Source organism: Melospiza georgiana, chromosome 3 (genome assembly GCF_028018845.1).
Source record: "Melospiza georgiana isolate bMelGeo1 chromosome 3, bMelGeo1.pri, whole genome shotgun sequence".
Classification (NCBI taxonomy): Eukaryota; Metazoa; Chordata; class Aves; order Passeriformes; family Passerellidae; genus Melospiza; species Melospiza georgiana.
Genome location: NC_080432.1, coordinates 96,596,228 through 96,619,183, shown reverse-complemented (window position 1 = coordinate 96,619,183; position 22,956 = coordinate 96,596,228). Strand labels below are relative to the sequence as shown.

Sequence of the window (22,956 nt, the reverse complement as noted above, 5' to 3'; positions counted from 1 at the left end):
TCCTTATTACTTGCAACCCAGTTAATGCTGAACATCAAAATCTACCTCCACCCCAGCCATTATACCTAACACATAGCTTCCTAAAAGTAAGATTAATTCACTCTTCTATTGCCTATCTATATTTATTTTTAAAACTGGAATGACACAAAAAAAAATTAATATGTCTTTTACAGATCACTGTAGAAGAACATCTGCTACAGCAACTACTCCTGCAATAAAGATTGACATGCATGCATGCAGCTATAGCTGCTAGGCGGCTCTGTTGAAATAATTTGGACTATACATAGGCAGAAACAGATCATTGACAGGAGATATGGCCTTATGGCTCTTTCTATTTCATCCCCCAGCATTAATACACTCTTTGTGAAAGGGACTGTGATTCTTGACTTCAACCTTAATTGCCCTCTGTGAGAAGGAAAAAAGCTTTAGCTTTTAGAAGCATAGAGTATTTCTATGGATTCAGAAAGCATTTTTGTTACCTGTGGAAATGTAATCTGCAACAGAAAGCCAAATACACTATTACATCATTTAAACAAGATCCTACTGCCCCACCCCCTGTATTCCTAAAGAAAAACTTGTATATTTCCAGAAACTGCTAGAAATCCCCAGTAGCAGACTGAGTCTATATCTTGACTTCAAAGAATCTTGAAAGCCATTCAACAGATGGCTCTGGAATATTTTTACCTTGTTGCTTGCACCTGAATAGAAGAATACTCCCTTCAATACAGCAAATGGGTACAACCTTTAGAAACCTGTTCTCAGTTGGCCAGGGCTTTGGTAAGACTGGGAAAGCTTAGTTTTAATGGCCAGAAGACCAGTTCTTCTCTCTTGGATAACAGCTATTGTGTACAGACCACTAGAGTCATCCTTCTTTTCCTTGTAGAATCCTATAACACAATAACAAATCTTGATTTTCAGGAAGTCCCTAATCTGCAGAAGTCACATTGACAGCTCAGCTTAAGATACTGCTATGTTGGCTCCTTCAACAGACACACATATCAAGAACATGTATGAAGAGAAGATATGAAAAAGAATGTAAAGACAAAGGCACATAATTTATCTTAATTTTTAGTGAAAAGCTCTAATTACACTTTGCCTGAAATAGACTTTTCATTTGTGATCTATTATCAAACTCAATTTTAGCTCTACTCACAGAAGTAAAAAAGAGGTATTTTGCTTAATTTTATTTTCAAGTGAGGATGCAATACATGAAAATATAAGTACATATTCATATTATATATATATAATATGGAATGCAAATACTGCACAGTGAGATTCTCCTGTTAAGAGCTGAAAGTGCTTTAAACATAAGAGCATCAATAGTAATATCTTTAGGGTAACAGAGAGTTATTTCAGTACAAAAGCCTGAAGAAGCCATGTAAATTGGTGTTTATGCCAGCATAATCAGGTATCATCTGTGGAAGCACTTTTAAAATTAAAACAGCAATTATAGTTGCATAAGGACTTGGACAGAAGCTTGTTATATCAGCTTCCTTTTTCATTTCAATTAGGTGGTAACATAAAACAATTTTACTACTCCAAGTGCATTTTTCAAGCTTATGGAATAAACCAAAAGAACTTGGGCTGCTCAGAAAAAGAACATCATTGTTAGAATATAAAGCCAGGGAATAAGATTAATGTTTATGAAATATTTTCAGGAGATCATACAAGACCTGAATCTCTTTTTAATATATGGACAAGAAAGAAAAATATCGGTGGCCAGATATTTTTGCATATCCTTCAAAGTACCTTTAGGACTTCTCAGATTCTACACTGTATTAATAAAATAAGTGTAAGCTTAGTACTTACCCCCAGATGCATAATCATTGGGAAGTTCAGGGTAAAGTTTGTTTGTGTTCTTTTTAGCTGAAAGAGAAAATAAAATAGTGACTTATATGGCATGCTAATATATATTGTTATATTTTGTATACTGCTCTTCTGATAGAGTTCAATAGTTATTAAATTATTGCAGTAAACTAGGAACCAGTGCAGAAGAAAGAAATACAGACTTTGCCTCCCATCCTTAACTGGAGAATTACATTAACAAGAGAAGGTGCACAGTAAAGCTTCACTTTGAATGAAAGTACTTTGTTAAGACAAACTGTTAAAGAGCCAAAATTCTGCCTCTTCTGCTCTACTCTAATGATTAAAAGATAATGACAACCTAAAGAGAAACTACAGTTTCCAGAAAAAAGAAGTTTCTAGAACTTGGACCAGCAGTTTCTAGAACTGTGATTTTTATTAAGAAGTTTCATTGTACTATGAGACTCCTATGTATCCCGTATCTATGAATATTTCCTTGGAATCACTACATGATTCTGCAACTATAAAAATACTGTTTCTACAGCAAATCTGTAAGAGAGAAAAGGTTTGTTAATATAAAACAAAAAACTCAAATCTTTTAGTCTTTATCAGTCATGGCACTACATCAATATGCTTTCAGTGCTCGTCCAAGGAAGAGTATTTAAAAAACATTTTTATAGAGGCAGCTGCTATAATAACTGCATAGTATTAATTAGCTTTAATGCTCTAATTTTATGAAGATAATTTATTAGCCATTATCAAAAGTTTTCACCTGGTGGTGTAGGTCTAACAGTGGGTTTAGGTGGCTCTGGTCTGGTTGATGGTCTAGCAGGTCGGTCATTTACCTAAAGTACACAATTTTTTAAAAAACATAGCATCATATCTGGACAGAGATTGTGATTTCAGAGCCTAGAAGTACATCTAGTTACACTGGAAAAAAATTAAAATTACTCTTTCTCCACTGAACTTGTAAGAACTCAAAAAGCATACTAAACACTAGTGATACACACATGACACTGAAGTAAATCACCATGGGTTTAACAAAGCTGAAAGTAAATGCCTGTCTATCAGTAACATCAACATCTGTAAGAAAACATCTTCTACAGTCTCAGTATTACATTATAAAGGTGGTTGTTTGAATAGAAGACAGAAAAAGCAGAAAAACTAAGAGTATCCAATTTGCAATTAACTTGACTAAAAATACTTGATCAAACATTCCTAATCATCGCCACAGATTTGATAATGCACAATTACAAAACAAGGATACGCTTTGTTATTCTGGAAGACGCAAAGCAAACCCAGCAACATTCCTGTCCTCAAGAGCCTAGCAGGGAAATACTTGAACAAATGTTCCACATGCAGTAACTGACATGTGCTACGCCTTCAGTCATCCAACAGAGAAGTTAAAAATTACACACGAAGATCAGCATTGACACTGACTAGGAACAGCTTAGGAACAGGGAAAGCCGATGTGAAAAAGAAGCACACAAACCCTTCTTTGTTCCCTTACAGATTTTCCTGGATTATTTTTTTGCTCTTCATTTTCATACACTTCAGTGAAGGATGCTAGAGTTTCATACAGATCATCTGCCTGAGCAGGGAAAGGCACGTCACCAAGTAGGATGGCACTAGCACGAATGTCCTGCCCATAAAACCTGACACAAAAAAAAAAAAAAAAAGATTGCAGGTATTTGATTATTATTACATTTCAACTTCTAGATAAATTCATTTTGTGCAAATGCTCCCTACTGTCCATCCCTAGCCCTGGATTTTTCCTATTGATCACATGCTGAGAAATGACAGAACTATTTCAAAGCTGTAAATTTTGAAAACTGACCACAGCCCCCATTTTCCTGCACCACTTGGGAGGAGGAGGTAGAGAAACTGTGATTGAAGTGGAGACCAGTAAGATGGAAAGTGTGTGGTGGAAAGGTGTTGCTTTCTAGATTTGTTCTAATTTCTCATTATCCCGTTCTCTTATTTACTGAAAAAAAATAAACTAATTTCCCCCTGATGAAGTTGGGAGTTTTTTTGACTGAAATAGCAATTGGTAAGTGATCTCACTGCCTTTATCTCAACTTATGAGTTCATCATCATGCTTTATCTCCTCTCATTCTGTTGAGGAGGGGGAATGACAAAGCAACTGGGCTGGCATGTGGTGTCTAGCTAACTAAGGTCAACTTGCCACAGATAAATGATCCCTAAACATTTAGCATCATCTCAATATCAATTGCAAGATGTCTAAATTGAAGAAACCCTTGTCCCTCAAGAAATTCTAAACTAACATAGTATGTTTTCACAAAAACCACTTCTTCCAAAGTGAATGTGTCCTAGTTAATTCTGTCACTCTGCTTTCACTGAACCTTAGATATTAAGAGAGCTTACTTGCGATTTGTTTCTTTCCTTTCAATTAAACAGGTTCCTTCCAGAGATACGCCTGCGAACAGCCCTCGAGATTTGCAGTATGTATAGACAGCAGCAGAGCTTCTCAGGGCAACATCCCCTTCTAAGTTTCTGGAAAGAAAACGTTTTGGTTGATATTCTTCAATACACTTTTCTAGCATGAACAGCAATTGTCTTTTTCTTTCAAGCCTTCATTTTATTTTTACCCTATTTTCAGACAGAAGCACAGCAAAACTGCCTCATGAATGCTCCCCATTAGGTCTCTGAGAGACTGGACTGTTCATGGTTTATGACTCAAAACAATCAAGGAGGCTCCAGGGTGATTTGCTGAGGCCAGGCTTACATCCATTGAGGAGAGGTGAGTTTGGGTGTTCAGTGAGATTCACACAAGACAGAGGGGGAGGCTGCAAGCCAGGCTGATGAGGCAAATCCTGCAAGGTGGGATGGCACCATTTATCATGGTAATTGTTCTCCCTTACACAACTCTCAACCCCTTCCCTGGGGAAAGTCTGATGGGTATAACAGACTCAATGCACTGACAAGAGAGGCAGCTGCCATCTCTCAGAAGGGATCACAAACCATCAAAGATCCCAAAAGCACCCTCAGACTGATTCCTGAGGCTTTACACCAAAGGACTGAATGTGATGCAAAGGGATGCAACAGATCAGAGCCTGTGGCAAGAGACACAGTCAAACTTCCCAACCAGGGGAGGTACCTGTGTGCTCCCAACCAGCCTGAACATATCCATTGAACAGGCGTCCACTGAACTCTAAGCTTCATGGAGCCCTCACAACTGAGAAGATCAGAAGAAGAGATCAACAAGACACTGTTGGGATCCACAGAGAGGTGACATTTTCTACTCAATCTGTCACTTTTTCTCTCCCCTCTTCCTCTTTTTCTCTTTTTCCCTCTCTCTCCCCCCACTCACATTTACTGTTAAATAGAATCCATACTATTGACTTCAGCATATGGTCTCACTTGCATCTTATTTGGGCAGAGGCATCTCTGTAATAATTTTAATAACTGGATCTTAACAGCTTCCTCTGAAAACTATTAAGCCACACTTTAATCACATTTTAAAATTATCTGATTATGTTTGGACTGGTGACTGAAACTCTATTCAATATTTCCAGATCTCCCTAGACCTTATGGTCAGCACAAACACTTCAAGCAAGGCCTTACTGAGCCTCGACAGATTTGGAAGATTACAGTATTTGTCCTTCACAGGATCACATAGTATTTTAGGTTTAAAGACAGTCATCTCAAAATGGATACAACATCAAATTGAAAGAAGGTTGCTCTGGACTTTGTCCAGCCAGTTTTTAAAGAATTCTAAGGATACAGTTCCACAGACACTCTGAGCAACCTGTATCAGCACTCAATTTTATTCATATCAAATTTCTTTTTCTCATATCCAGTTAGAACCTTCTTTGTTTCAATAAATGACTACTACCTCTCATTGCCTTGCCATGCACCCCTGTAAAGAACTGGGGTCTGTCTTCTTGGTGATGCCCTGTTGGGAATGCAGCCTCAGAAGGTCTTCTCTCATCCAGGTTCAATAAGCTGAGCTCCCCCAGCCTCATCATTCACATGCTGCATTTACCTGGCCATTTAGGTGGTGGTTCACTGCACACCCTCAGGTTTATAAACAACTTTCTGCAGGGCTAAAACTCAACACAATATTTTAGGCACAGTCTACAAAATGTCAAGTAAAGGGGAACAATTATTTCCCATATCTACTGCTTACAGTCCTGTTGATGCAAGCCCCTACACTGTTCACTGCCTTTTCTGTCAGGAATCAACTGCTGGCTTAGCCCCACTGCCCACCAGGATCCCAGCACCTCCTCTACAGGGAAGCTGCTCAGCCTGATAGGGGTGCAGAACTTTGCACTTGTCCTCATTTAATTTCATGGGGTTTCATGTTGGATCTTTACACTCTCTGGGACCATTGCTCCGAACAGTGGCTCTACCCTGAAGTGTCTTGGCTGAAAACCCTGGCTTGGAGTCATCCACAAAATTAAAGAGGATATTTTGCAACTGCTCCTCTAGGTCACTGATAAAAACACCAAGCAGGAGAGGTCCTAAAAGAGTCTCCTGAGGAATTATAAAGAAATTTGGCTTCAGACTTCAACATAAACCATTTGCCACTGCTCTTCTAATGTGAGGATACAGTTCTTCACCTGTTTGCTTGTCTTCCCACCCTGACACATATGTCCCAGCTTGGACACAGAGATGTTGCAGGACAGTGCAATGGCTTTGTAGGGTAGATGATATTCACTGCCCTTCCCTGATACACAGATTTTCGAAAAGACTAAAAACCAGCAGTAAAAACTCTGTAATCATAAAAAGAGTGGCCATAAAGAGACACATATTCCATAGCAATGTCTGAGGTAGCTGGGCTTGGTTAGCCTGGAGAAGACTTGGGGCAAACCTAATAGCAAGCTTCCAATATCTAGGGAGAGGTAATCAAGAGTATGAAGCCAGGCTCTTAAAAGCAGAATATGGAGGAAGAATAAAATACTATTGACATAAACAGAATGAAGATATACTTTGACTGGATGAAAGGCAGGAGAGCTGAACAGTAGAGCAGGCTGCCCAGAGAATCAAGCAGTCTCTCTCATTGGGGATTTTCAACTGGAAAAAAGGACTGAGCAACCTGATCTGAAATCGTAACAGACCTTGGTTTGGGCAGGAGGTTGGAGTAGCAGTCTTACAAGACTCATTTCCAAGTAAAATTATTCAGTGATTATTTCACCTCATCCTTCAAAGTAAACAGGCTTAACCCCTTAAAGATTTAAAAGCAATTATTTGGTGTAATTTTTGTTTACTATTGGGCAGATGTGTGGTGACAGAAAGCACAGACCCATATGTTATTAAAAATCATAGTTCTATCAGGCACAGCAGCACCTGTGCTCTTCATTGAGCCTAGCCAAACAGTCTCCTGCAAAAGGAGAACAAACCTCAGAACACTTTTCTTCCACCAATAAATTACTTAATCAGGAAAGTAGAAAAAAAGAAAAAAAAAATTGATTGGCAACTACAATATGGCCCAGTCAGCACACATGTTGCCCAGGCTGTTCTATAACGTATTAAAAAAATGCCACACCAATGTAGCTTTTAAAAATTATCTTCCATATATGGCTATTAGGAAAACATATTACCCACCTCCCCAGAGGTCCAATTGCCACGGTAAGATTTCCTCCAAGTGTAAGATTTCCTCCTTTGGCAAAAGCTTCTACTGCTCTTTCATGATTCAGTATTATCACTAAGTCTGAGACCTATAAAATATCAAGTAAAAGTACTACACTTTTTAAGAAGAAAGAACAGCACAGGAGATGATTTTCCTTTCTTGTAAAGGATTATTTTCAAACAGCTTCCATTACACAGTTGATTCTTTTTCTGCAAGGTATTTTGAATGAAAAATCCTTTCAACTACTTTTTAAATCAAATTTGATTGATTTTTTCAAAATGGTGGTATGTTCAAAATTTGAGAAACAAAAGCTATAAGAGAAACTCTACATTAATTCAAAATTCCTAATTGACATTTTCTTATTTTCCACGGCTTATGCAATTATGAAGGCACATTTTCAGATGTGAATAATTTTGATCTTTCAATAATTAAACTAATAAAAGCAAGACAGAACTTACTAAACAAAAATTCCCGTCCAAGGAATAAAAAGCAAAAAGGATACAGGTGTAATTGATAAAACTTTTTTTTCATGACAGGAGTTTTATATATCTCTGTGGGTGTATATGAATTAGTAATTAACTTTTTAAAACTTGAATATGAGATGTAGTCAGTTGCTTCAAGAACCTATTAAACCTAATAATTGAAGAGGTTGCAATATACCCAAGAACTACTGCACCTAATCTTTCATCTGATAGACTTGACTGAAAGCCAAGTTCAAGAAAAAAACTTTCAACTTACCCCAAATTCCAAACAGTGACAGCAGGGAATACAAGAGGAAATACCAGATTATTTGCAAAACAAGGCTGGCCTAGAAGTATTACATACAGCATAAGAGAGGTCTTTGTTATTAGCCCTCCACCCCATCCCAAACAAAAGATGGCTACAGGGGCAGTTTGTGGATCATCCAGGGATGGAGGGAGAACATCTGTCAGGATACTGCTTCCTCCTCTTACCCTTTAAGAGGATGAATCCATTGTTAAAGATAAGCTAATCCATAGTGAGAAAGCCTTCAAGGAAAACATTTATAAAATTTAAAGCTGGTCCTTAATTTGAAGTACCAAGTCACTGTGACTTCTGAAGTGTGATCTCTGTCTTGTTTTCTAAAAACATCCACAAGTATCACTACAACTATATAATGAAATATAATCACTCCTGCAGGAATAAATTTCACCTAGTTTCTAAAACAACTAACTTTATATAGGGCTAGAAGGATGCTGAAATGGGACTGTAGGCTCCTAAGTCACTCATGAGTAACGTATTTTCTAGAAGAAATAAAAAAGATTGTGTTATAATAATGTCAGTGAGGAAACAGCATTTTGTAAGCTGACTAAAATTTCAAATGAAGGGCACAGTATTACTCAGAGAAAAACTCCTCTCACAAATAGCTTCTGTATTGGAATTATTTGATTCAGTATCAATAGGAAATGTCTACATTATCTAAATTATTAGGTGGGGATGATTAACAGAAAAATTTCATAGAATAATCAAAACACATGAAGAGGCTTAAAAGGAAAGAAAAACAAACAAAGCCCACAATGAAACAAACTCTGGGGCTCAAACTGAACACTTTTTAATGCATTCAGATACTGTAGTCATGAAAACCAATGAAAATTCCTTAAAGAAATTAATGATTTTGTATTCACATCATCCTTTAAGAAGTGCATGCAATAATGCCTGAGATCACACAGTGAACAATGAGGAGAGAATAAAATATTGATCTATTGCTCAGTATGTGAGTGCTGGCTGACTGGCTGCCAGGACAGGGATAGCTGGTTAGCTGTGGATGTACGGGGGGCTGCCATGGATCACCCAGATCATCCATACATGGATTCTTCTGAAGAGCAGAATGCCTATTGCAAGAGACCTTGTTGGCAGCATATTTTTACTCTGATTTTCTTTGGGAATCAGCAGAACAAAAGCTAAACAAAGAGAAGGATGAGTCTGGAGGCTAGCGTGGGGAGCAGAGAAAAGATGAAAACATACAAGAGTGAAGGAGCTGTAAGGAAGAAGAAATGGGAAGGACAGGCAGAACACTGTTGGGGCTCAGCTCACCAGGGTTTCTCTGAATATGACGGGAGTCCTTTACTTAAGTATTTCTGCTGGCTGGAACTGGCTCCTTTTCTGTAATATTCTTTCAGGAGAGGTATCACCTCTTTTGGTGCTTTCAAACTGAAGGGTCACGTCAGTAACCACAAGTGTGAGTGGGAAATATGTGAAATACAGTAACATTAAGTGGAGTCCATTTTACTCCAGTTTTTTACACTGCTGCTTGCCAGAAGGAGTGCCTGTGCCCTTTAGCAAAGCATTTAACACACCATAAAGTATAGGATGCTTTTTCAATTAACTTCAATTGTCTTATATGGGAACACTGACAGGAAGCTCTCTGTAAGTGAAAAATTCAGTCTGCTAGAAGTGAGAAATAAGGAAATTAGTGTCATGTCCCTTTTTTTAAATCTAAATGTCTTCTAACAATTTGACTGATAGGATTAAAACTCGTGTTTTGCTTGTCTTGCATAAATGGATTTCATAATAATATTTTTAGACTTGAAAGTAGATTCTACTATCTCACTAACATTTAGATCTTCGTGAATGTATTTTAATTTCTTGCAAAAAAAGTTACCAACAAGTACTTCAAATGCAAAACCATACCTCAATTCCAATTTCAAATCCACCTCCAAGACCAGCAATTCCTATTGCAGAGGGAGCAGACCAGGCTGTTGTGTAAAACAAGATCCATTTACAGAATTTTAACCATATATTACAAGAAATACTCACTTCATTATTACAGTTAAATATGCTAACAAATTCTCTATTTAAAACTATGTTCAAAACCACAACAATAGAATCATAATAATAATGCTACAGGAAAGGATTTAAGAAATACAAACACTCACAATCTAAACAATTCCTTGTTAAAAATTATTTATCATATACTTCATAATCAGATATAATCAATTTTTGTAATCAATTTTATACTATGTACTTTTATATTTCATTATTTTCCACAAAGATACGGAGAGATTTGCATTTGGTCAAACAAAGGAACAAAGACTTGAAAACAGCATTCACACCAAACACTGTCACCTGTCACCTACTTGCCTGACTCATCATACATCTCCTGTTTTATGCTGTAAAAAGAATAATGAAAAAATATATTTTTATCTTTTTTTATTAACTTCTTATGAAGTACAAAAGGAAAATACCCACTTACTTCCATTAGGAAGACGAGCTAATACAATTCCACTTCCACCTCGAGCAGTCACCAAAAATCCAGCTTTGATAACAGACAAAACTGCAAGGCCTTTGGCTTTGGCTATTACGTGAGCTGAAACAGCAAAATCATTTATTCAAGACCTTGAAAGAGAAGTTCTAAGAGAAGGGGAAAACAAAACTCAATATTTAACAAATATGAACACAAAAGTCAAATAATTGAAGCAAAAGCTGAAAGAAAACTGCAAAAGAAGTTGAACTAATTATGATACCTCCACCACAATGAACTGGAAACCCAGCTGCAGGTCACATTAGCCTGTGACAATCTATACACTGCCAAACTGCTCCACCAGTCCTGATTAGCTTGTATAGAATTAGCTTGTTTAGTGCCACACACTTTGTGTGGAGTACCCTTGGCAAGATAAACAGAAAACAGGCAGTGAATAATTGACAACCATGTCTCCAGAAATTTTTGGAGGAGTCCAAATTTAAATCACAGCAACATAGAGCAGCCTAACAAACTTGTATTGTTAGACAGTGGCAAATACTGATGTGTCATCATCCTGCAAATCTTATTGCAGACCTTCCAGAACATAACAGTTAAGGATTTAAAACCACAACCAGTACCACCAGATAGAGGAAGACACTAGGAGAAACACAGAGTAACAACTGCAAAAATGAAGAGGACAGCAGCAAATAAGAGTGCTGAACCAGTATCAAAAGGAAATTCAGCCTGATTTCTTTGCTTCAACTTATTTTCGTCTAGCTAATTCTAATCAACACAGATACTCAAGAGCTAGAGCTACTGAGCCAGGTTCTCTCTTAAGAACATACATTTATAGGGTTGAGCATAAGTCAGTCTGCCCATCCTGGGGGAAGCCTTCCATTGCAGGTACCTTGTAGCAGTAAACATTCAAAAGATCTCTCCCAGTAACAGCTGCCAAGAATACAGCAAACTGAAACCCTTCACTTCCAAAATAGATTCAAAGAAGTTATAGCATCTGAAATTTTCATTCATCTCTCAGTTGTGGTCAGTGGAAACAGAGGGAATTGGTAAAGGCAGCATGACTGCAACACAGGGAGTGCTGAAGGTTTTAGCTGAATCAAAGCATTTTCTTTACTCACGTGGTATGATTTTATCTGGTCCATTTCTGGAAGTTATTTCTGTAAATTCTCTTAGTATTTTAGCTGCCTTTTTAGCTTCTGATTTCAGGTTGGAAGGTATAGGGTTGTTCACTGAAAGAAATGAAAGAAATACGGTCAGTTTAGGATATCTACTTGACAGAATCAAGTACTATAAATTATTAGTATTCTGCAACATGATAAATACCATTTTATGTAGAAATAGTAATGTTTCACCTGTAGATCTGCAAAAAGAAGCCTTAGTGCAGTTAAAGATATAGGAGTTAGTCTTGATTGTTACATCTACTAAAATCCCTCAGAGTTACCTAAATTATTCTTGTTTTCCTGTCTGAACATAACAACACTATTTTCAAGCATAGTAGAACCAAACTGTCCAACTAACACATAAATATATTGCCAGACCAAAGATGCATCTAGTCTCACATCACATCTCTGAAAAAATTAGTGACAGCATTCCCATAAAATTCTAATACTCTTCCTAAATTCACAAACACATAAAAAACACTGTGCATAGAGAAACAACATTCAGTCAAAAGTGAATTATTTTTTTAATTGGCATTCCCTGAACATTAATTCACCTCTTCACTCTGGACAACATTCCCACCTAAAACCAAGAAGGTGAGGACTAAATACATTTTAAAGTTACATCAATAAAGCTTAGAGAGCAATTCAGCTCAGACCAAGTGAAGCACATAGCAGCAAGTCAGCCAGGTTTCTGTCCAGGCTCCCATGGCTAGAATATGATACACCTCCATTTTTCAAAGAGAAGAATCTTCCTCTGGTATGTTCTCCAAGCAAGATGGAAGATTCCAAGAAAAAGAGAGATTTTGAAAGCTGAATGTCTGGATTAGTGTCCCCTGAAGCAGCTTGAAGAAACATTTTGCTTTGGTGAAGATGCAGCAGGTAGAACCTTGGAGAGTTTGAAGTGACATCAGTCATCAGAAGGCTGTGCAGAAATACCAGCCTCTCTGGGAACAGAAGGAAATGTATAGAATGCGACAGACTCTAAACCACACTGCAGTTAGCAGAGTAGAAATATTAATTCTATCTCCTAATAATTCCTTCTCTTTACAGAAATTTAAGATCATAGTTAAGACTCTGAGTGTGAAAGGAGAAGGTGGAGCTCTAAGGGCTCAGGATATTCTGAAAAGTTCTTGGCATGTTAATTTTCTCTGACTGTTACAGTACTAAAATTGTCAAATCGCTTCAAGAGTTTTGAACATGAATTTCTTCTGTGGTTGGAAGGCTTCCCCAGGCTGGAATCTGGCTGCATGGCAAGAGGAGAGGCCAGTGTAGCTCAAATAAAACATGAACTCACAATTGCTTTTGGTAGATTAACAAACTGGGGTGAAGCAAATGTCTCCTTTACTTCTGTTTTTGTACTTCACACTGCATTTTCAAGGTCAGAGGGCAAATATGACCAGCATGTTGTAAGAGAAAAATAAGATTACTGTTTTTGCACGGAGATAAATTGAGGCAGTCCCAAAAAGCATATTGCAACACTGTTCTGCTCAAGAAGGCACAAAGAATAAACCTAGCATATTACAATTTGTAACTAATAATTAACATTGTAATATGCAGTGCATGTCCCTTTGCAAAATCAGCTGAACATTTCTACATGTAGGTTTTCACTTAAGATACTTTGCAAGCCTAGAGGTCTCGAGTTTGGGAAGGGTCACCTACCCAGTCTACCCAAAACACACATTTCATGGTACTTAATTTTTCACATGGTTCAGTGAGATTAGACTGTGGTAAAATGGACAGTTATGTGCCTGACCATGCAGGACTTCTAGCAAAGTGATCAAGGCAATGAAAGTAAGACCTGTACACTGGAGATAAAAAACACTAGGGAGATGAAAACACTGGGGAGTTAAAAAAAAAATACTGAGCAAAGCATTATCCAGCTTCTAGATTAGAGAAATAAAATAAACTTGTGTGCTCTTCTCATACTCTTCTTCCTTTTTTACCCAAGCATTCCCTCCTCCCCTTTGCTTCTCTTTGGCTAATCTCAGAATTTACAAAAGCATCTCCATTTATCCTTCCTACTACTAGAAAAAAAAAAAAAGCAGCTCATATTTCATACACATATTTCATTCATTAGAAGAGAAATCCCTTAGCTAAATTGATTGAGAAAATTAGGTGTTTTCAGACCTGAAATTCTGCTAACAGGAATAATAGAGTGAGGAAAAAATATAAAATCACAATAGAGTTTCTGTAAGCATTTTCAGACTTCAGATTCAAAATTGCTGCAGAAAGATTTGATGGCTACCAGAAAACACTGTGTGCATGCCACTGTGCACATAGGAGCTACTATTTAACTGAAGACAATTTGAAGCTGAACTTCAGGAGTCAGCAAAAGTAATAATGCTACTACCTCACTGTTCCTTCACCTCTCAATACATAGCTGGTTGCTCTGAGCAACCTGCTCTAGTCAAAAGTGGGTTTTGGGTGTTTTTTTTTTTTTTTTTTGTCCTGCATGGTGTGGGGTACCTTTATGACCAGGGAATGGAGAAACTGGAGAGATATTAATCCAGCTGTACTCTACAACAGCAAGCACAGAAAAACTTAACTTCTCATCCTCAAACCAACATCAGAAACTTAACTTTCTCCCTGTATCACTTGCTTCCTGCATCATTATTTCTTCTGCATTCCTTGGGTAGCTTTTCTTCTGCATTCTTTAGGTAGTTACAGGAATTCACTCCTCCATTATCCCTTGCTTTTTCCCTTCCTGCCACAGACTAAAGTAATGCAGGATTATTTTTCTGAACTAAGACACAGCAGGTGGATTTGACAACAGCGTTCTGCCAATTACTTTGCATGTGGCTAGACTTGTGCACTTTCAGAAGCTAAGAAATGGGTGGTATTTCTAAAGCACAAGAGAAGTACAAAAAAGAAAGAGGTCGAACATGCTACTAACCGAAGAGCTCAAAGCTCCACCTTGTAGAGAGAATGGCTGCAAGTAAGATTTTAATGTAGACAGTAGTAAGTATGAAAATTAAAGTGACATTAATTGGCAAGCAAAAAAGGCACAGAGAGGTTTTAACAACGGGAAGGATGAATAAGCCACCTGATTATAAACACTTTCTTGCTGCAAACCAACCCAGTTACTCAAAGTGGTAACCATATGATTCTTTCCCCAGTGGCTCACTTTGAGCTCCTTTATTTACTTCCATAACGTTGTCTAAATAGCAAGGAACTGGCAGGATGCCTACAGGAGCCTTGAGGAACTGATGACCTGTTTAAAAAAAAAAAAAAACCCAAACAAATCCACACCCTGACCTCAATTATGTATAATATGATCCCTGATAAGGCCTGGCTGGACTCCCATTTTGGTGAATGCTAGAACCACAGCAGAATATATATAGTATTTTTATCATTGAGGAAAGGGGCAAGCTTGCCTTTCCCTCTTGGGCTATGCCACACTCAGGATTTTGTCAACAGAGTTCAGGATTATATAAGGACAGAGTCAACAATCAACATTAAAAAGGCAGTTTAATGGTTCAATATATAGTACATACATAGTATGGCTGAGGCCTGACCCTTACTGTTTAATTTTAGATCAATCAATTTCATAAAACTTTGTCCAAAGGCAAAGAAAATTATTGGTTTTTTAGTAAAAAAAAACCCTAGTAAATCAAAAATAGCACAACTTTGTCAGATAATTCAAAACTATTCACTTTTAAAAAAAAGGACATACAGGTTTGCACTGTGGTGCAATGGTGGCATCTGTCCCAAAATACAATAGAAATAAAAAGAAATATTAGAGGGAAGGCAGAGGAGTAAATTCTTGCTTCTATTTATTTAAATTACTCAGTAAACAGACCAAACTGTAAGTAGGATTTCTGTGACCTCAAAAATTATTTCAGCTTCTGTTCATCTATCAAATTATCCTCTTCTCCCTCAAGCTTGCCTTAGGATTTAGTTTGCAAAATTAGTTCCTTAGAAATTCATTTAATATCACAAATCTATTGAAAAAATCATACAGACACATCTGCTTTTTAACAAAAATACTGTATGAAATATTCAGACATAAGCAGAATTTCCGTGTTCTGTTTACCCCATCAATAACATACGTAATAACCCTGTAGCACTGCCTTCACTACTGGCTTTTAAGTATGCATATCTAATTGTCTGGTTTGTATTCAAGCACTGCTCAGGAAAGAGGCAACCAGGAGCAATAAGACAATAATATCTACCAGGAGGATACACTGACTGATGGATTTGGAATGCCGTGAACCAGAGAACGCTCAGCTGGGAGCAAGCTTCATTTGCACTCCTGCTTGTTGTTGAAAGGAGAAGATATTGAGCATATGTGAGTCAGCAACACAAATCCCATGGGGGAATATCACAACAAAATTGATTAACTGCTTAATTTGTAAGCTGATGAGGCAAGTGCGTCAGCCTCTAATTTACATTCTGACTAACAGTAATAATTTGCTGGCTGAACATTTGGTGAAATTATCTGAGCAAGGTGTATTAAAGAATAAATAAAGCCTTTTTACTTAAAAGCTATAACTAATTCTGATACAATCAATATTATGCTGAATATGAACAGATAAAATAACCCCTAGTGGCATTACGAGAACCCAAACATCAAAAGTACAGTTTCAAAGAACAGATGACAAAGGGGAGACAAAGACTCACATGCACATTTCACACATATGTTGCCCATGTATGTTTGAGCTTTTAAGTACTTGGTGAAAAGTGGTTTTGTGGGTTTTTTTAGCTACAAAAAGAAGGAAAACAATGACAAATACCTCTATGAGCCCTATTCAGTCCTTGCTTTCACTTCACTAAGATGTACAGGAACAGCACAAGAATACATTAAGGCATAGCTGATTTGCAAATACCCATGGTTACATCAGGAACATCAATGCTAAAAGGCTTATATGAACAGAGAACATTCCAAATTATGTACATTCATAAACATGAAAATCCGCATAGTCAAGAAAAGTTAAAGAACATCATTTTAATGGGAAGGAGAAACCTGAAAAACAAGACAGTGCTGCATGGGAAAAGGGCCTAAACAAGAAATTTCAATTTGGCACTACAATCAAAGAGATTAATGTAATTTTGGTTCCACAAATGTGTAACAACATGATACTGTGGTAGCTAGCTCCAGCCTTGGGATTCATCTGGTACTTGGAATTCCTCGAACAGCATGCCAGATGTGCATCGCAGGCATTTTGCCCAGCCCAAGAGAATGTGATGCAATACAGAGGTGTGGATGACAAGCAGCAGCCTATGCTAAACATGTCTCTGTGAGTCTCCATTTATGATCTCCAACACTTGATGCCAGTGATTGAAAGCAAAGAATGCAGGTTAATGAAATGTCAAGAAAAGATCTGTGGAGTTCAAGGAAACAGCAGAATAAGTTGAAAAGGAACCTACAGGAAAAGGATTTTAAAAAATAAGGGCAATAACAACCCTCTTTAGTTGAAATCCAGCAGACTACTATTGTCAGAGCCCGAGCTCCTTACTCCTGGTTTGAACCAACAGCAACAAGCAGATACTGTTTCCTCCAGATTCCAAGGACCACGAACAAGGAAAGGCTCAGCATGTACACTTTGAACATCCTGCTTATGGCAAGGAGACTATGAAAGCAGTAGCAGGGAATGGGAAAGCATTACTGACACAATGGGCAAGGTTGTACAATTCTGACATACACACCTTGAGAACTGCAAGGGAGACAGGAGTGTAAGGCAATGGAAGTAGAGCTGAAAAGCAGAAAACAGGGTCTCTCTACAGTCAAGTTTTGTACTATGCTCATGTATTTCTGCCATGATCTTTATCACTTGGATTCCTGAAGCTTTACCAGCTTCCATGCTTCACTGCTCATCACCAACACTGGTGTGAGAAATCAGAGATCTGTCAGTGATAGCAGTACGAGTTATGGCAGGGTGCAAGTACCACAGCAAGCACCACGTGGCTGCACTGCAAGACTCTAATGTGTGCTTTCACAACCCTCATGGTTTTTATACCGTGACTACACTTTCCTCCTTCCCCACCCTGGATTACAAGTTGTTTACTGGATGGCATTGCATTAAGCTGGCGCTGGTACTGGTGAGAGAGGCAGAACAGACCAGAAAAGTCTGCAGAACCTGCAGCTGACAGCATACAGAAATCAAGGAGTTGGAACTATTTTAAGGTTTACCTAAGACAGATGGAAATACATTCTGTCCAAACACTCTAGTGAGAGGAAGTAAAAAAAGTGCTTAAAAATAAACTGAAAATGAAAAAAAACCCAAACCCACTCTTATCCATGTTAAAACCAGCTTGTTTTTCCTTGTTTTACCTGCAATAACCTGCTAAAGTTAGCTGCTGACGACAGCCTGTGCCCAGGAAAAACCTCATGAGCATACTGAAGTTACAACTAAATTCAGCCTCCAAGAACTCAAATATGCAAAAGGAATGACACATAACAGAAGATAGCTCCTTCTCTAAGAGGAAAACAGCCCAACAAGTCTATATTTCAGAGGAGAATCTCACAGACATTGCTATCAATATAGAAAGCTGACATATTTACAGTATTTTGAAGAACTTTTTGATGGAGAACATTATAATTAGAAATTATAATAATATTTGTGATTATGATTCCACAATAATATTTCCACAATTACATTTCCACAATTACATATATTTATACATTAAAACCACAGCAATTTGTGTGGAGGGAGGAATAACAAGTGCCATTAATACTTCCAAAAACCTTTACGTAAACTTGCATTACAGCTGTATGGTCACTGCAAGACAGCTAAGTCAGACAATTAGAAGTAACACAGGCATCTATGTTTGGACTTTGGCATGCAAATACACAGTCTGAAATAAACCCAAATTACAAAGAATCATAAGTCTTTACTGGGAAAAGAACCATTTCAAACACAGGAGGCCTTTCATTGATAGAAATGAAGTAATGGAGATAGATGAGCAGATTTCTTCCCTTGTTCTCATCTCTAGAAGTCTGTAGGTTTGAGTTTTGGGGGTTTTGTGTGTGTGTGTTTTCTTAGGGGTTTTAAAAATATATTACTATAAGTTATGGAAATTAAAACACTTCTGTTGTAACTCTAAACCTGGAGAGGCAAGCTGCCTCACCCCAACTTGGATGTGCATTATGTCTACCATTAGCTAGTACTCCAAGATGAGCAATTCTTCACAGAGAATCATTGAATGGTGTCTGTTGGAAGGGACCTGAAAGATCACGCAGTTCCAGCCCCCTGGAATGGGCAGGGATACTTTCTGCTAGACCAGGCTGCTCAAAGTCCCACCCAATGTGGCCATGAGCACTTCCACAGACGAGGCATCCACAGCTCCTCTGGGCAACCTGTTCCCAGTGCCTCACCACCCTCACAGAAAAGAATGCATTCCTGACATCCAATTTGATTCTTCCCTCTTTTACTTTAAAATTGCTACCCCTTGTTCTGTCACTATCTGTCTGTGTAAAAAGTCACCTTTTAGGCATCACCTCTCTCCCTGGAGTTGTCTCTTCTCCATGCTGAACAAACCCAGCTTTCTCAGCCTGTCTCTATAGGAGAGAGGCTTCATCCCTTTGATCATCTCTGTTGCCTTCCTCTGAATTTTCTCCAACAGGTCCACATTTGCCTTGTGCTACGAACTCCAGAGCTGGAAGCAGCACTCCAGGTGGGGTCTCACGAGAGCAGAGTGGAGGGGAAGAATCCTGTCCCTTGTCCTGCTGCTCAAACTACTTTGGATGTAGCCCAGGGTGCAGTTGGGTTTTCTGAACTGCAGAGGCACATTGCCACATTGCCAACTCATGTCCAGCATTTGTCTGCCAGAACCTCCAAGTCCTTCTCAGCAGTGCTGCCCTCAATGAGTTCCTCTCCCAGTCTCTATTTGTATCTGGGATTGCCCTGACCCCGGGGCAGCACCCTGTACTTGGACTTGCTGAGCTTCATGAGGTTCTCATGGCAGCACTTCTCCAGCTCGTCGAGGTCCCTGTCGATGGCATCCCATCCTTCTGCTGTATCAATGGCACTGCTCAGCTCCATGTCACTTGCTGAGGATAAACACTGAATATAGATTTAAGGCTTTCTGCTATTACTTTTTTAAAGGAATAATTAAACTTCATGGTCAAGTTTTTAGGCTGCTGTCCTCTAAGCACAGGTATTTTGTAAATTCAGGCTTACAGAGATATAAATTGAGATGTTAGCTGATGACTTTTTGGAAAGCAAAGCAAAATTTATTTGAAATGCCATAATTATATAAAATAATGCATCTAAAATAAGGTTAGGCTTTGCATAGGCTATCTGATACAAATTATACGGTATGAAATGTGATAAAAGTAATAATCCTTGTTAGCTGTATCAGTGTGACTATTGTCATGTGTGGCGTCCAAATGCATAAAAGATTTTTGGTCAGCTCTAGTGTTTACAAGTTGCCTTTTCAAATCTTGCAACCAATTATGTATGCAGTTCTAGATAATGAGAACTCAATATTTTTCACATGAAATATTCATTTTGTTAATGGTAAAATAATACTACAACACATAAAAAACCATGCCCCATTCCATCGTAGCATAATTTTTATAACTTTACTCCACTGAGAGGGAAGAACTAATTCAAACATTAAGTTGATCACTTTGTAACTTTATGTGGTATCAGACCTTAGTCCCACGTTGAATTAACTATTTCCTTTAGAAAATTCAAGGAAAAAAAGTCCTGTAACACAGTCTCCTGCATTATCAAAAGCATTTGATGAGTTGGGTTCTGAACTGTTTTCATACAGAAGTCAGCTTTGAAAAAATTCTAATTAGAGATGCAGAATTTCCTCATCTCCTATTCTGATGAAAGCTGGAACACATGAAGGTAAAATGTGAGTGACAAAGCTGAAAAATATACTTTAAACAAAAATGTGTTTCCCTTGAAGATGTGAGATGTTTTAGCTAGGTGATGTTCCTTATTTCTAAGGAACTGTGGCATGTGAAGACAGTTGATACCTGCTGGAGGCACAGAGGATTTGTTCCAAAATGCACATTAGACATCACATGCACAGGAGGCAGAGTAGTGGAATACCTGTGGCTAAAAGTCTTCAAAAATTCTTATAACTTTTAGCAATTGCAAGAATACTAAAATCCCAAGCTCACAGTTCTACAACCAAGTTGTAGCCTTTGCACTAGAAGAAAGCACAAACACAAGTGGCAAGAGGAAGAAATCACTCCATTGTGCAAAAGGAATCCTAAAACATCATTTTCAAGAATACAGAGATGACAGTGATGTGGTCTAAATCATGCATAAAAGGCAGAGTTGTGCTGGGGGTTGTCTGAGACTCACCTGTGAACTCTAGCAAGAATTTGTACTACAAGAATTGCAGGCTTTGGCTCAAAACAAGCCACCACACCCATCCATCCTACACCCATGCCCCAGGATGCTGTCCACTTGAAACCCTTCTAGCAAGTCTTTCATGTACTTATTATAATACATTGGCTGTGTAAACAATTGGCACCAAAGAGGTCCTACCTGACAAGTAAGATAAGAAGCACAACTGAAGCTAAGTCAGAGCTCCAAATTCAGTTCTACCTGTCCCGTGTTATCTTCACACAGGAGTTGGTACGATATGTGAAATTCAGACAGTGGGGTAAGGGGACTATCCCAAAGGGAATCTTAATTTTGAGTTGTTAACTGTATTTTAATAATGAAGAATAAACTTCAAGGCAACCCAGGCAGATTAACATTATTACCCTTTGCACATGAAAGCTTTAACTAAAACAAGGCTATATACAGAAATCCTAAAAAAACATCTAGTTTATCTTCTCACAAGGCCAGAAGTACAGAGAGAATAAAAAGTAAGATGAAACCCAGATGTACAGTAGACAATAACCTTCTATGCTACCATGAAAAAATATTAACTACCTAAATAAAATATAGACTTTGCTTATTTCCCAATGAATACTTAACACTTCTGTCAAGAAAACTATCACCATCATTCTGATTCTCTCAATTCCACACTTCATAGATGTCCCAATTCACTGTGTGCATGAATCAAATCTAAGAAGTCACCAATTCCCACAACTAATTAATTCCTACAATTAATCACACGAGAAACATTTCTTCAAGCTAAAAGGAATAAACCTTTAAGAAGTGAAGGTGCTTGCTATTTATTAATCACTAAATGGAAGAACCCTAGTTCTTCCTAAGTTCTTAAATTATCTTGTTCACAAAAGCATTTCCTCTCCACTAAGTCATACAGGGCTTCATAACAGCCCCGCATTAGAGGATCTTTTATAACAAGGCAATAACTGTTTCAAAAGCCCCCAAAATATGAAGAGCTTATTACACCAGAAAGAGAAATTCTTAATGGTGAGAAACCATGACACAATGGACAACAGTGAATTGTGTCACAGTCCACTTCAAAGGTATGAAGTTGCCATTAGCTGAAGAAGGCAAAACTGTGTCTCTCTTCCATTGCTGAGGGCTGAAAATGACAGAATCATTTAGGTTGGAAAACACCTCTGAGACCATCAAGTCCAACCTCAGACCAACCACCACTTTGTCAGCTAGACCACAGCCGTAAGTGTCACATCCAGTTTCTCCTGGAACACCTTCAGGGATGGTGACTCCACCACCTCCTTGGACAGCCTGTTCCAATGCTTGACAATCCCTTCAATTAAGACTGTGGAATAACACTTAAGGATCCTCCCCAGTTCCCTCCCAAAGACAGGGAAACATGAAAGACTTTGCCTCAAAATTACAGCTAGGCATGTATCTACACGTGACATACACAGCCTCAAACACGGGGTTTTATAGGAATTCCAGGATGGCCTTCCAAAGCACTCCCTTCTACACAGAGCCTCACCCTCCCACACCCACAAACACAGGAACGGGGTTGGAGAGGGGGAATCCACTTGGAATGTCAACACCACAAGGGACTGCATGGGACAGAAAGCTGGACTGAAGGCATTCTGCACTGCTCACTTATATAATATAGCAGAGCCACATGTGAGAATGCCACAACTGACTCATCCTGCCCTCCTTTGCCAAGGCCATGTCTGACAGGAAAGCAGAGCCCTGGCCCCTCCTGGCTCCACCACCTCACACCCGGACCTGACAGCTGGCCTGACAACAGCACGGTGCTGCAGGCACCGGGGACATAAACCACGTTGCTGATTACCAATCACTTCCACTGCAAAGTCAAATAACTAGATCATTTTAAAATCGTGGTCAGTTGTATTTACAAAAGAAGCGGTGTATGCA

At 38.3% G+C, this 22,956-nt stretch overlaps 1 protein-coding gene across 4 annotated transcripts in view; it reads right to left on the bottom strand.

The window, feature by feature from the left end:
• SH3YL1 (SH3 and SYLF domain containing 1) overlaps positions 1 to 22,956 on the bottom strand; it is a 45,392-nt gene that overhangs the window by 21,375 nt on the left and 1,061 nt on the right. For 2 of the 4 annotated variants that reach the window (XM_058020616.1, XM_058020614.1), the window contains exons 2-9: positions 11,732 to 11,842; positions 10,608 to 10,721; positions 10,046 to 10,110; positions 7,372 to 7,484; positions 4,189 to 4,317; positions 3,296 to 3,458; positions 2,576 to 2,648; positions 1,810 to 1,866 (exon numbers count right to left, since the gene is read on the bottom strand). In XM_058020616.1, the coding sequence (XP_057876599.1) occupies positions 1,810 to 1,866; positions 2,576 to 2,648; positions 3,296 to 3,458; positions 4,189 to 4,317; positions 7,372 to 7,484; positions 10,046 to 10,110; positions 10,608 to 10,721; positions 11,732 to 11,842 (825 nt within the window). Of the gene's footprint in view, positions 1 to 1,809; positions 1,867 to 2,575; positions 2,649 to 3,295; positions 3,459 to 4,188; positions 4,318 to 7,371; positions 7,485 to 10,045; positions 10,111 to 10,491; positions 10,525 to 10,607; positions 10,722 to 11,731; positions 11,843 to 22,956 lie in introns of those variants that run through there. The other 2 variants (XM_058020617.1, XM_058020618.1) reach the window with 2 other exon arrangements.